This window comes from Armigeres subalbatus, chromosome 2 (genome assembly GCF_024139115.2).
Source record: "Armigeres subalbatus isolate Guangzhou_Male chromosome 2, GZ_Asu_2, whole genome shotgun sequence".
NCBI lineage: Eukaryota > Metazoa > Arthropoda > Insecta > Diptera > Culicidae > Armigeres > Armigeres subalbatus.
Window position 1 is genome coordinate 322477179 of NC_085140.1, and position 15899 is coordinate 322493077.

The 15899-nt window shown below is 40.7% G+C and overlaps 1 protein-coding gene across 1 annotated transcript in view; it reads right to left on the reverse strand.

The window, feature by feature from the left end:
* LOC134212679 (guanine nucleotide-binding protein subunit gamma-e) overlaps positions 1-15899 on the reverse strand; it is a 128400-nt gene that overhangs the window by 98274 nt on the left and 14227 nt on the right. Inside the window, exon 2 of the mRNA XM_062690733.1 lies at positions 2640-2757. Within this exon, the coding sequence (XP_062546717.1) occupies positions 2640-2752 (113 nt within the window). The 5' untranslated portion in view covers positions 2753-2757. The remainder of the gene's footprint in view (positions 1-2639; positions 2758-15899) is intronic.

The window sequence follows — 15899 nt, forward strand, 5'->3', positions numbered from 1 at the left end:
TAATAAATAGTGGAGCCAGGTGCAATTGGAATACGGTGATTAGGAGTACTGTGGTAAAATGGCACAATTACAAGCCCCACAATGATGAGACTCGATCGGTCAGAATACTGCTGAAGACATCGCCCTGCAGCTGCGCTCCATTGAAGAGGTGATTTTAGTGGCTCGAGACCAGTGTGTTCCAAAAGCTCTTCAAGTAAGCAACACTTCAACCGCTCATAAGAAATTAGATAAGTCTGTATTAATATAGGGGGAATGACGGCTATGGCAGGTTTTGTTCTATTATTGTCAGGGGGTTTTTTATGACTGATTATGCTCAAATTTAGCCTAAACATTCTTTGCATATCAAAGAATATTGTGGCCAAATTTCATAGAATTCGGTCAACAAAAACCCGCCTGACAATAATAGAACAAAACCTGCCAAAGCCGTCTTTTCCCCTAATACCATTCCATAGATTGCATCATTTAACGAAGTAGATCCATATACAATATCCCTGAGATCACAATACCTATCTCAAGCCAATTTCAGTTCTACTCATGGACTCAGAAGATTTGGAAGGTCTCAAATAAAGTCCTACCTGTATTTATTTTTAGAATTTTAACAATTCTTCGTTTAATATATATTTGTGTTTGAACCCAGAAACAACCAAATATTTTATATATTGCACTAATTTAACAAAGTTCTACTGAATTATTATTTAAAGTATATTAAAAACAATTGTGCGGTTTGTGCTGTTAGAACCACTCTACAGATCTATTCCCGTCTAATCGAGATTCAACCATCCGATATTTTTCCGTCCCCCCGTGCACAGACACCACAACCTATATCGTATCCAGATCCGCACGATAAAATACTTCCGAAATTTGCATCCCTCGATTTATGAACAGGTAAATTAAAAGCATTAGCAAATCACGAGTGGCACACTGAAGGCAACGTGCACGAGTGGCTTTTTTTGCCCAAATCACACACCACAGTCTGCACATCATTATCATCACATTCATTAAAAATCCAAATTTCCCGCAAATGTTCCTTCGTCGTCGCCGTGCTGCTACCACTCCGCCGCTTCCATGCCACCCCACTTTCCGCTCCGATACGCTACGGCCCGAATAGGCCCAGCCGGAGTGGTGGAAAGCATAAGAAAATCGATTTTCCTGTCTCTGTCTTCCCCCGGTGCGGTGTTGCTGCAGACCGACAACAACGACAAAACCACCACCAGCAGCAGCAGGAACGTGTGGGGAGGATGGTGTAACATGCTTGAAGTAATTTTGGAAGAATTTTAAAAATGTGGCGAAATAAAATGCCTTAAATACATGGGCAGAAGCCGAACTGAATAACAAAGTGTGAGTACACTTATTTAATAAGAGGACATTCCTGAAAATTTTGGCAAATATTTGTAATAAATTACCAACTTTGAGCGTGCTTACAGCGGCAGGAGTTGACTTTCCATAATAAGTATGGCAAAAGGCACCTAAGGTTGAATTTCTCTAAATTAAACACCTTAATCGAACTATACATGGTAAGCATAGTAGCCTTCCTTCATAATTGGTACCAAATATTTTTCACGATAAATTTCCTCCCTTCGAGAGAACCTATGTCTGATGTCTTTCGTCATACAAATTTCGGGCGGGTAGCTCATGCTGGGTATTTGAGCATATTCGTTAGCGCCTGGATGCTGGCAGTGGCAGGTAGGAAACCAGCCACTGCTAATAATTAATTGTAAATCAACAATTATGATAGCCTGTATCAATACGCTGTTAGCTCTTTTAGCAGTTTTTAATCGTGATTTAATGTCCCTGTCCAGTTTTTTTTTCAGCTGGATGTAAAATGCAATGGAGAACCACATTTTTTTCGCAATTATGCGACATGCCCTGAAGATTACTGAAGCATTCTTGTGAAAAAAAATAACTTTCTCGTACTGGACAAAAACTGATCCCATTTCCCTTTTAATTGCTCAATTTCTACGTTCGACAATGCCCAAATCGTTCACACTCAACTGCCATAAATGTCGGATAATTTGCCACTTCATCAGTGCGCAGTTCGGATCACACTCCCCTATTACACCACTTGCTCAATCGTTCGCGTTTTGTATCCCATCATCACCCCCCTTTTGCTAGCCGGTTGTCCACCGACACGTTCCATTACAGAGTGTTAGAACGGGACAGTTTCGTCGACGGCTCTCCAGACAAGAACGCGAAAGCAGAACAGAACGATACGTAGCATAATTATGCGTGCGTTTTTTCTCCACAACCCCACACTTGGCCCACTTAATGTTTTTCAATGGAGCATTTTTGTGAAAATCGTACTTTTCTCGTTGACTAATCGGTTTTAGCAATTTTGATTCATATTCGCACTGATGCTAATGTGCACTGTCTCACCGGGGTGGGTTCATTCACTGGCCCGCCCTCACCGGATACAGAATTGTGATTCGCTCCACTAAATACACACCCCGAAAATATCGACGACTATAAAAAATTGCATATCCTGTGTCCATGTTTCCACCATTTGAGCACTGTTTCCCCGTTCGGAGTCACTTTTCACACACCCCATTCACTTGGTAATCCATTTTTCTTTCAACCAGTCAAACCCAAAACCCCAATTCCAAATTCAAAGTAAGGGAAAATTATGCTAAAAGGGTACTCACGCAGCGATGCTCTTCGACAATGGCCACCGTTCCATCGAAGCCTGGTACTTCATGTTCTCGATTTGCTTCTTCAGTGCGTCACGGTCCATGGTTGCTAGAATACTGGGATCCATCGCGCCTGCAAGTATACCAGATCCCGCGTGATGAGAGACGTACGCATGTGGTGGTGCGTTGCGTTGGGAGGAAAATTTGATAGAGGGAGGGAAATTTTATCGCATCTGACAAATCCGGCTGTTTCCATCTTACGTGAAATTTAAAAAAGCCGTTGAAATTTTTGCGCATCACATTTTCTTACAATTTTCGGAGTTACGGAACAATAACTGTCACATTTTCCAAATGTATTAAAGTCAAAATTTGTCTATTCAAATTTGCATCTTCATGTGAGGAAGGTTTCAATTCTAAAATATGTAGCAATTTCGTCTGTCATATTCGCCAATTATAACACATGCGCTCTTTCCCGGAAGGGAAATTTTCCAACACTATGTGGATGTGGTGGCCGAATAAATGGAAATGTCACAACTTGTTAGGGTGAAGAAAATCAAGTTCCACAGTATTCACACAATTACAGCGGGGTGTGGATAATGTTTATTCACGGTTGTCGGTGAAAGGATAGCGTTGAAATGAATTCTACTCATGCGCAATGATTGGATGAAGATTTTTACAATTTGACAATAAAGCCTCATCAAGCTGAAAAGCGCGGGAAACGTGAGAACTTTACAAATGTTGAGATAGCACGAAGGCGTTGAAAGTCATGACACGAAATAAAATGTAGGGGAATATTAGAAAGATGCCCATATGGGCAAGGTGACTACCCTATTTTTAAGCATTAATTTGCATTATATTAGCAATTTTATTTTATTTTTTGACGTAGGACTACGTCTGTCTTTTCTATATTGGGGTACACTTTACGATTGCGAAAATCAGGGACCGTCACGAAAATATGATAGATTTTAAACTTTAATATCTCACCCGTTTCTCGATGGATTTTCAATTTTTATGGGTCATTCGATCAAGGATGAGTCAACGCTTCTTTGTATTCATATGAAAATACAGATTTTTAACTATTTATTATCGAAAATTGATAAAAAAAAAAACAGATTGATCCACCTAGCGGTGATGATGCCTTTCTCGTGCGGTAAAAAATAGTATTTTGGGCATTACTTCTGAGCCCATAGTCCGATCTGGCTAATTTTCAATAAGAAAAAATGAGACAAGATTCTGCATCGAATGCAACCTGTTGCAAGGAAATCGGTTGTCGGTTAGTCCATTAGCCCCGCCCCTTCATTAATCGTTATGAGTGCACATTATATTTACACCCATATCAGATCACAAAGGGACGGGGCTAACGGGCTTAGTTTATTGAATACAAGAAAGCTGCTTTCCGGCGCGCGCGAGCCATTTTGATCGGGATTCCGCGGAAAGAGCGGAATGAGCGGTTCGACAAAATTTGATGCAGCGGAGCAGACACAGCAGCACGAAGGCGTGGGTAGCAGTGGCAATGCTGAAAATTTATTCCAAATGGTGGAGGCTTAGCGAAAAATCATCAAGTGGCGGTCGGACAATTTCAACGCAAGGTGCTGACAAGCGTTTGGATGCAGTTAGTTACTGTAATGACGCATTGGGAAAAGTAAATTGGTTCTTCTCAGGACCAGAATTTTATGGAAAGAAAGAGTTAATTGCGAAAATGGATTGTTTCGGCGGCATCGGGTTTATCGTAGTAGCTTGGTTGCTGTTAGTGATTCCATCCGTTCAAATTAATTGCATCATCTCCCTCCGCCGCGCAGTCAGGGTGGCCAAACCTACCGATTTCTCGGTAGTCCTACCGATGTTTGACTTGCCTACCGTTTCACAGAAAACTACAGATTTTTCAAAATTCCAACCGAGAACTACCGATTTCCAACCCGCCAAATAAAACCAAAGTCAACATAGTAATCTTTCTTATAAACGATGATTCTAGTTGACTCCCAGACAATTGATTATCAGAATAGCTGAATCTCCAGTGTGTCGCATACCTTAATTTTGTTTTATCTGTCATGATGACATTTTGCATCAAATCCATAGTCTAATCCACATAAATAGATTAATGACTCGATCAGAGTGTACAATAATTACCTTTCGTGTCACTTGCGATATTACTGTATCTTTGATAAAGATGATTTGAGGATCATCCGCATCTATTACTTTAGAATATCTTCAATAGATTTGCTCAATAATTACCAGTAATGACACGGACATTTTTCTACGTACCTTTAAACTAACTTTCATAAATTAGAATTTCTTTTATGAAGCAACGGCTGCGGACCATTCCACTGATTCGTTTAGCCGTTATTTTAAATTTGACAGTTCGATGGTTATTTTTCCATCGTGGTTAAAATTTTACCCCGAAGCTGACCCATTTGAGTTTTGACAGGTTGATAGCTATATGGAACAAAATGGAATGGGCGAAGTTTAACTATCGAACTGTGAAGTCTAACCATGCTCCGGAGCAGGGTTATTTTTAATCACAGGGAAATAACCATTGAACAAATTTTAATTAAAAATTAAACAAATCGGTGGATTGTTTCACAGTCCAAGGAAGTTTTGCCTTGAGTTTGTATTTCCATTGAGGCAATATAACTCACGAACGGGTGGACCTTTTTTCAAGATTTCTTCACTAACAGATTAGTCTTGGACTCAGCTCAGCATATATAAAAAGGTTTGCAATTTGACGGGGAAAGTTAGAAAATTGTCAAAATACAATATTAGGGCGAGTTGGGAGAAACCCGATGCAATCGCAGAAAAAATAATCTAGAGTGTGGCGCTGCAATATACACACAATAAATGAACAATATATGAACAATAAACCATGGCTCTCAAGAATCAACTTCTGAATTGTGAGGTTTACATATTTTGAAAGAGGAACGTGTGTCTTAAATATATAATTCCATAGGATTTGATACTTTATTCCGGCATACCGATAACTACCGATTTTTATCAAAATATAATCTGGCCACCCTGGCCGCGCTATCAAATTTGCTAGTTACGATTGAGTGTTGCACTTTGAAGAAAGTTCATATCGGATGGTCGGATCAACCTTCTTTTCTATAAAGACCTTTTTGGAGGACACCATCCTCAAAAATGGCCGAAATAAAGGAGATATAAGCAGAATCAGAAGTGGCGTGAAACCAAACGCAAATATATTTATTTGCTACGTTTGGTTTTCGCCCGCGATGTAAGCGTACGTGGCAAAGTAAGGATTGTGATGTCTCCGACTGAAAGCCAGTCGAGTGGCTTCAGCGGCCGATGAGTCATGCTAATTCCACGGTTAGCATGAGCATGAGCATGAGCAGCATGAGCATGATTGACCGCCCACGGTTGCTACTCCGTTATTGCCAGGTCAGCTGTAATTACACAGAGAACCAACAGATGATGTTTGGGACTAACATCATCTTCAATGTGTAAGAACTGGTGACCCAGAAATAAGCAATACCAGCGCCGGCCGTGTCCGAATGCAGGTCAGTTGAGGAATAGGTAGGAAATTGTTTTTGATAGAAGCCGACGAGTCATCTGCACTTCCACGAGAAATCACTGGGATGTTGGATATATGGGGTAGGGAGTGTGGCAAGGTTCGTTTTGGTAAACGGTCTGCCGTGTATAGCGCGTAGTTTGATTTAAAACAACAACAACAAAACGAACGAACGCTAATTATTTTAATTTTTGACCGCACTACACAACTGGATACGTACTAAATTTTCTTTCTGATCAATTTGCTCACTCGCACAATGCAGAACAAAATGTCAGTGCCCGGCCGATTGTTTTACTTTTCGTACAAAGCAGAACTGAATTTCGATGACCGGCTGATCCGCTTACTGGAGAAACACGACTGGACGAGAAACAAACTTTCAATTTTTTAATTTACTCACCTTTACAAAGTAAAGTTAATATTTCGATGACCGGCCGATCGTTTTGCTTTCCGCACAAAGCAAAATTTTTAAATTACGATGACCGGACGATACGATTACTGGAGAAGCACGACTGAACAAGAAACATATTTTCACTTTTTTTAACTATGAAAAAAAAACCATCAGCAAAACTTAGGCAAGCAACTCTATCCAGAGTCGGATTATTAATATTTTTTTCTGTGAGGATTCGCAATTATATGTATTATAACATGGAAAAAGGACGTGCCTGGCCTGGTATGGAAAGATAATAAAGAGTTTATTTCGCGATTTTTTGGCTGCCAGCACTGCTGCGGTCTAAGCACACTTCGATCCAAAAAAACTTCTCATTTTTTCAAGTCATGCTAATTCCACGGTTAGAGACTCAAAGTCCATCCAACAGGGAACAACTATTCGACTTCTTGATTCAGTTGGCCTCCGAGCAGTTTGCTCAATGTTAATAAAACGTAAGCATATGCGGTATTTCGAAAAATTTCGTTTTAGGGCATTCGAAACGAAATTCCGCGGAATTTTAGTATGGCGAAATCTGATTTTCCGATTTCGTTTCGTATCGTTAAATTTCAAAAATTTCGACAGAAAAATCATTATTTTAACGAAATTAAACGGAATTTCGCGGAATTTCGGAATTAATTTTTAATAATTTCAATTTCCATATCATAAAAAAAATCGGCTGCGCCGCTGAATAAAGTCAATAAAATTCTATTCAATATTTCATACATATAAATTCTTTCACTAAATCTCACTACCGTCGTCGAGAGTGACAATGGGTCAAATGGGTGTGAGCATGGGTCACTGTTTCAACTACTTAGAATTCTTGTAGAATAGATGGATTGAATGTATCTGAGGACAAGAAGACTAAAATATAAGAGACCTTTTTGAACGGTTTTGCTCTACGACCTCCAGAGTCCAGGCTGCCGGTGAGAGCGATGACCCATTCTCACCCCCCAGACCCATTATCACCCCCGATGGCGGTACGTAATACAATTCTGTATCTTCAGCAGAAACGCATTTAGCTTTCCATTTGTTAATTTAAATAATATTGTTCAGTGAAGTATAAATAATTTGTAGATCTCATCGTTTGGGTATGCTATATTTTTATTTTAATTAACTGAGTTGTGTATGAAGTATGTAATGTATTATGAGGCGTTTGTTCGATTTGTGCTCTTCTAGTTGTGGAAGCTCTTCGATAAGCGAAATAATCCTCACTGGACTACTGAGTATTGTCCGTTTTCCGTTGTCTTTTGAAAGTATTCAGTTCAAACAACCATTGTTTGAAAGTAGAGTTTCCATCCCGGGACATCCTGGGACGAAAAATCCCGGGATTTAGGAAAATTCGGGATTTCCCGATTCCCGGGATATGATTTTTGAAATTCCGAAAATCCCGGAACACCCCGGACAAAAAATATTTTTTTACTTCAGGCTTACTAATAGTGTTCATGCTCACATTTTTTATTTGCATTGAACGCCCAACACCAAGGGGAACTCCCTCACAAAGAGAACACAAGACTAGAGTTTTCTTTACCTTATGGCAGTCTACTGACTGATACTTCTGCCAGCAACTGCAGCTATCTTATATTTAAACTAGCTAGCTAATAATATTTCTTGATATTACAAAAGAGCAGATACATCTAATTGGCGCATGATTCCTACTTATCTTCCGTCTACAACGAGGAGTCGCACACTATGCGGTACATATTTTAGCATTTCTCTACACAGCCTGAAATATTTTGTAAATTTATATTCATTTTGATACACATATTTGGAGCATGAAAAAGAAAAAAATAAACGTTTTTATTTTAAATCTAAATTGATTTAATTCATTCGTGTAAAAATAGTTTTTATACAGCTAATAGGTACAGTTTATATTTGCAATTCTATTTTAATTTATTTTCCGATCCTATTTTACGCGTAATTTAATTTTCATTACATTAATCTCCTCGACACTCCTAACACCGAGCTAGTAATCCTGTGCTCTTCGTCCCCTATGTTTATGTTTTGGTCCAAGTTAATTCAGGACTTCTGCTGACCAGCTTCTGAATGTTTTGAATTAAAGCTCTTCTTAGACTTTTACTGACCTGCCCCGATAAATTCGGTACGACGCTACCCATGATTAACGCAGCCAATACATGATCCCACGGCGCCACGCGACTTATACAACCGATTCATGGATCCCGTACTGCGATTACATCAAAGATTAGTTACCGTCGTCGGGGGTGACAATGGGTCAAAGGGGGGTGACAATGGGTCACTGTTTCAATTACATAAAATGTTTGTAGAATAGATGTAATATATCTGAGGACAAGAAAACATAATTATAAGAGACCTCCAGACTGTCGGTGAAGGCGCTGACCCATTCTCAACCCCAGACCCATTGTCCCCCCGACGACGGTACTTAATTAGGTGGTCTTTGATAAAGTCTTTGGAACTAGTTTATCGACACTAAGTTGTAGATCTGGAACCATTCCTGGGCCTATAACCCGTTGATGAATAGGGGAAGCTGTAACTCCTGTTAGAAGTATCAGTCAATAACCTGCAATGAAGTAAGTATAGGGAACTCTACTATTGTGTAGAGTTTCAGAAGTTTTCCTGATTTAGTAGATTGTTAGATATTTGCAGTTTTTAGCTCCAGATTTAAGGCATTCTCTGATATCTTATTTATTTCGGATTCATATATCTTTCCGATTGAGATCATTGTCATGACCTAAACTTCTACCTTCAGATATTTTTGATTTCGTATATTATGGAAATCTATAATTTTCTCACATTTTCTAGATCCTTCAGATCCAGATTATTCAAATGCTTCAAAATTGTACCGATTTTCTGTCAAAATCTTACCGGTGCGGTGCGTTTTCCGTAGGACAGTTTGTTGTTAGTTTGGACGTGCTGCTGCTTTTAACAATAAATATTTAGCAATAATCGTAAAGGTCTGCGTTCAAGTTGTTGTCATAAAATGAGTGATGGCCAAAATACTATTTTTTGTACAAAAAGCGCGTAAATAGTCCAGCCATTTTTTTGCACGTTTTCTAAACCAACAAGTTGCAATCAAGTAAAAATCCTGTCTTATTTCATATTGAAAATTGGCTGGATCGGACTATGGACTCAAAAGTTATGGCAAAAATACTATTTTTCCATAATACTCCAGAAAGTCACCGATGCCGCAGGTGGATTATTCAGGTTTTTTTTCTAAATAATTTTTGACTACACCCACTACAAGTAAAATAAAACATAGGTTTTTAATTGCTGATTTATTTTTGCCTTTCTCGTATACTAAGTATACGTAAAGGCTATATGTTCACTCCAAAAACAAACTTTTTATAGAAGGCTCGGAGACCCATAGTGTTATATACCAATCGACTCAGCTCGACAAATTGAGGTGATGTCTGTGTGTGTGCGTGTGTGTGTGTGTGTGTGTGTGTGTATGTGTGTGTGTAAGTGCGCACCAAAAAAGCAAAAAGTCTCGCTCACTTTTTTTGTACTTACTCTTGACTGATTTCTTCGCAACAGGTTGCATTTGACGCAGTATTCTGCCCCATTGTTTCCTATTGATAATTGGCCGGATCGGACTATGGGCTTGGGAGTTATGACCAAAATACTTTTTCCCATAAAAAAGCGCGTAAAATAGTCTCGCTCACTTTTTTTGTACTTCCTCTTGACCGATTTCTTCGCAACAGGTTGCATTTGACGCAGTATTCTGCCCCATTATTTCCTATTGAAAATTGGCTGGATCGGACTATGGGCTTAGGAGTTATGGCCAAAATGCTTTTTCTAAAAAAAAACACGGGAAAAAAATTCTCGCTCACTTTTTTTGTACTTACCCTTGACCGATTTCTTCCCAACAGGTTGCATTTGACGCAGTATTCTTCCCCATTGTTTCCTATTGATAATTGGCCGGATCGGACTATGGGCTTGGGAGTTATGACCAAAATACTTTTTCCCATAAAAAAGCGCGTAAAATAGTCTCGCTCACTTTTTTTGTACTTCCTCTTGACCGATTTCTTCGCAACAGGTTGCATTTGACGCAGTATTCTGCCCCATTATTTCCTATTGAAAATTGGCTGGATCGGACTATGGGCTTGGGAGTTATGGCCAAAATACTTTTTCTCAGAAAAAGCGCGAAAAAATGTCTAGCTCACTTTTAATGCACTTACCCTGAACGGATTCCCTCACAACAGGTTGCATTCGACGCAGAATCCTGCCCCATCGTTTCCTATTGAAAATTGCCCCCATCGGACAATGGGCTCAGAAGTAATGCCCAAAATACTATTTTTTACTGCACGAGAAAGGCATCATCACCGCTAGGTGGATTAATCTGGGTTTTTTAATGGTAGTTTGATTATCCGGAGGATTTAATTATCCGGAGTGAAAATAACATCGATACCGTGTGAGACCGAAATCCGTACAGCACTGAAATCCGTCCACCTTCTGAGATATCAATAAATTAAAGGGGGTTAAAGGTAATTGTAGAAATAATTAATCTTATCCTATTCAGATACTTGGCACTAAGCTTATAGGGCATAGAAATGGAAAGAAAGCTTTGAAATTAAACCAACAAAAATCAAAAACAAATCGCCACCCACTAAACGCGAAGTTTTTGACTATTCAGTCGGTACCTCTTCAGAGCTACCGACTGAATAGTAACAAGGCAGTCTCAATTGAGTTGTTATATCATGCCCTAGCTTCATTTGCTTTCAATTGCTAAAATCAGCAAATAACCGTATTTTTTTACGGAAATTTGTTCTTTATTTTGCTGAGCTGCAGAAATAACGGCTTTACAGATTCATCATGGAATTCGGAACGTTTCGGAACGGGCACAGGAAATGCGAGGCAAGTAGACTGTTCCACATAATCCGGGACGTTTAGCCACTGTAAGTTAATGCCTACATTCAGATAGGGTGAAAGTGTTGCTAGAGTCAGCACATCCCACGGATATTATTGTTAAGGTTCAACTCCCACCGCAGCGCACCAAATATTTGTTAAAAAGTGATGAAACGAAAAAGGTTTTCATCTAGCAGTCACGATTTTCGTTTATCTTCCAAGGCTAACTCCATAAAAAAGTGATGGATGAAAAATGCCCCTCACCATAAAAAACATACAACGTAAAAAAAATACTTTAAATTTAAAAATTTATATTTCAAACACACCTTAGTAAAAAGTTTGAAAAAGTCGAGTTTTGTATTCTAATCAACTGCTTAGATCTGTTAAAAAGACCATATTGGAAAGTTTATTCAATGAATCTTCATGAATTTGGTCGAAAATTTACCTGGAGACTTTATTTGAGATGTTAATTGAAATGAAGGGGTGGCACTTTGAATCTGTAATACTTTTCAAAATGGTTAACAGATCTAATCAATTTGAAATCAGTAGTGATTCAGTTTCATTTCAAATGTTCGATCACTATTCTAGTTTTAATCTGGAGCAAAATAGAACGAACTCGCTGGTTTCTTCAGCGCATGTTTTTAAAATTTTCAATTAAATGAAATCATTATGTTGCTGCCAAGAAAGGCGCCATAATTGCAAAGTGGATGGATCCGTAGATAAAATGACGCATTCATACACCAAAATATTTAAATCTCGTGATTCATTCATGGTTCAAATCTGCAGAAAATAAAACTGAGTGTTATGCCAGTTTGAAGTTTTTGACAGTTGACTGGTATAAAAAATGAATCTAGAACAGCTGCTGGGCAAATAAATGTTTCAGATTCATATTCAAAATGAGCATTGCTGATTTTGCCCTAAGGCCGTTACATTTAATAAAAATTATGCTGTACTGATGCCGGAAAGGTTAAGGGGGTAATAAAAGATAAATATTAAAATGAAAATAAAAATCAAAGACCTCCTCGGATTTGTTAAAGAATGTTTTAAAAATCCTGATAACTTCCCGATTTTTTTTTGTTGTCGCATCAAAAACTTTATTTAGAGAAAAAAAATGTACGACCTTATTTGACTTTAAAAATATTGAACAAAATTGTTTTCTACGCGGATTTTTTTTATTCGTTTTTTTGCATTATTTATATAATGCTAAAAAAACTATTTAATAAAAATTTCGCGGAAAAAAATTAAATTTCGTTTCGTAAAATTTCGAATCAAATGGACCCGGATTTCGTTTCGTTTCGAAGTTTCGGAAGAAAATTTGAATTTCGTTTCGTTTCGTTCCGATCCAACAGTAGCATTTCTAATTTCGTTTCGTTTCGTTTCGTCAGGAAAAAATGTGTTATCGCATACCCTTAATAAAACGACACAAATTATTATGGCAAATACCATCAATTTCGAATAGCTACGTAGTCCTACGTCACCTTTGCGTACAACCCGATTGCACCTTTGAGTTTTTTTTATTTTGTTTTATATTCCGGAAAAACACGTCTTAAAATAATGAAAAACTCTGTTTAATCCTCCTAACGGTGGTTGTGCCTTCCTCGTGGGGGTCTCCAGTTAGCCATGCGAGCAAAGATTGCCAATCCGGAGATGGCGAGTTCGATTCTGAGGAAATGCTAATAGAATACCAAGTTAAAAAGTAGGTCAAGTTCCAGTTTGAATGTAGATCCATAGAAGAAGAAGAAGAAGTATATTATAAAAATATTACTTTTGCGCCCGTAGTCCGATCCGCCCAATTTTCAATGGGGAACAATGTGACAGGATTCCCGAGCATTTCGGTTAACGTGATACGGGAATCACGAACAATCATCAAATCATCTTCATTTTCATCATTATATGCTGAACTTTTGACGTTGGGCAACGTTTTACCAGAAGGTACTGGGTGTCAAATCAGAATTCAAAATTGGGGACCGTAACGGAATCATGTATGATTTTGAACGTTCATAGCGTTTATCTTTAGATGGATTTTGAAGATTTATATATCAATCAACAACTTTTGCGGGCAGCAGGGACTATGTCCAAGGGCTTGACGATCCCTCCCCAGGCCATCTGCGAGTTGTGGGGCTTGCCTAGGATGTGGTGGGGTTTGACAGTGGGCCCTGTTAAACCTCTATAAAAAGCTGTATGTATTCGCAAGTAGGCCCCACCAAAGCGACCGTGTGCCGCTCAAAGCGCACAAGCCCAAGTCCAGGTAATAGGTGGGACGCTAAACAGCCCTGACACGACGTCCCTCCGACGAGACAGGAGGTTTGCGCAGGCCCAATAAGCCGCCTGGAAAACCAATCATTACGAACAATATAAGAGATAATGCAACTCGATATAATCGGCAAAGACCTAGGCGACGAATAAAGGATCACGATTGGAAGCTTGGAACATGGAACTGCAATTCGCTAGGTTTCGCAGGTTGCGACAGGATGATCTACGATGAATTACATCCCCGCAACTTCGACGTCGTGGCGCTGCAGGGGATTTGCTGGACAGGACAGAAAGTGTGAAAAAGCGGGCATCGAGCGGCTACCTTCTACCAAAGCTGAGGCACCACCAACGAGCTGGAAACCGGCTTCATAGTGCTGGGTAAGATGCGTCATCGTATGATTGAGTGGCAGCCAATCAACGCAAAGATGTGCAAGCTGAGGATTAAAGGCCGTTTCTTCAACTATAGCATCATCAACGTGCACTGCCCACATGAAGGGAGACCCGACAACGAGAAAGAAGCGTTCTACGCACAGCTGGAGCAGACATACGATGGATGCCCACTGCGGGACGTCAAAATCGTCATCGTTGACATGAACGCACATGTAGGAAGGGAGGAAATGTATAGACCGGTCATCGGACCGGATAGTCTGCACACCGCATCGAATGACACCAACCAACGATGCATAAACTTCGCAGCCTCCCGCGGAATGGTAGTCCGAAGCACCTTCTTTCCCCGCAAAAATATCCACAAGGCCACATGGAGATCACCTAACCAAGAAACGGAAAACCAAATCGACCACGTTCTAATCGACGGTAAATTCTTCTCCGACATCACGAACGTCCGCACTTACCGCAGTGCGAATATTGAATCCGATCACTACCTCGTTGCAGTATGCGTGCGCTCAAAACTCTGGACGGTGTACAACACGCGTCGAAGTCGGACGCCGCGGCTTAACATTGGGCGGCTACAAGACGCTAGACAAGCCCAAGAATACGCGCAGCAGCTGGAAGTGGCACTCCCAACGGAAGAGCAGCTAGGCGCAGCGTCTCTTGAAGATGGCTGGAGAGATATTCGATCCGCCATTGGTAGCACCGCAACCGCTGCACTTGGCACGGTGCCCCCGGATCAGAGAAACGACTGGTATGACGGCGAATGTGAGCAGTTAGTAGAAGAGAAGAATGCAGCATGGGCGAGATTGCTGCAACACCGCACGGGGGCGAACGAGGCACGATATAAACAGCCGCGGAACAGACAAAACTCGATTTTCCGGAGGAAAAAGCGTCAGCAGGAAGATCGAGACCGTGAAGAGACGGAGCAACTGTACCGCGCTAATAACACACGAAAGTTCTATATAAAGTTGAGCCGTTCACGTAAGGGCCACGTGCCACAGCCTGATATGTGTAAGGACTTAAACGGGAACCTTCTTACGAACGAGCGTGAGGTGATCCAAAGGTGGCGGCAGCACTACGAAGAGCACCTGAATGGCGATGTGGCAGACGAAGAAGGCGGTATGGTGATGGACCTGGGGGAACGCGCGCAGGACATAATTCTACCGGCTCCGGATCTACAAGAAATCCAGGAGGAGATTGGCCGGCTGAAGAACAACAAAGCCCCTGGGGTTGACCAACTACCAGGAGAGCTATTTTAACACGGTGGTGAGGCACTGGCTAGAGCGCTGCACTGGGTCATTACCAAGATTTGGGAGGAGGAAGTTTTGCCGCAGGAGTGGATGGAAGGAGTCGTGTGTCCCATCTACAAAAAGGGCGATAAGCTGGATTGTAGCAACTACCGCGCAATCACATTGCTGAACGCCGCCTACAAGGTACTCTCCCAAATTTTATGCCGTCGACTAGCACCAATTGCAAGGGAGTTCGTGGGGCAGTACCAGGCGGGTTTTATGGGCGAACGCTCCACCACAGACCAAGTGTTCGCCATTCGCCAGGTACTGCAGAAATGCCGCGAATACAACGTGCCCACACATCATCAATTCATCGACTTCAAAGCCGCATATGATACAATCGATCGGGACCAGCTATGGCAGCTAGTGGAGGACCAACGCGCACTTGGAGTTTTCGAAAAGGAAGTGCTGCGTACCATCTATGGTGGGGTGCAGATGGCAGACGGTACGTGGAGGAGGCGAATGAACCACGAGTTGCATCAGCTGTTGGGAGAACCATCCATCGTTCACACCGCGAAAATCGGAAGACTGCGGTGAAAATGGTTCTCGACAACGATCCGACGGGCACAAGAAGG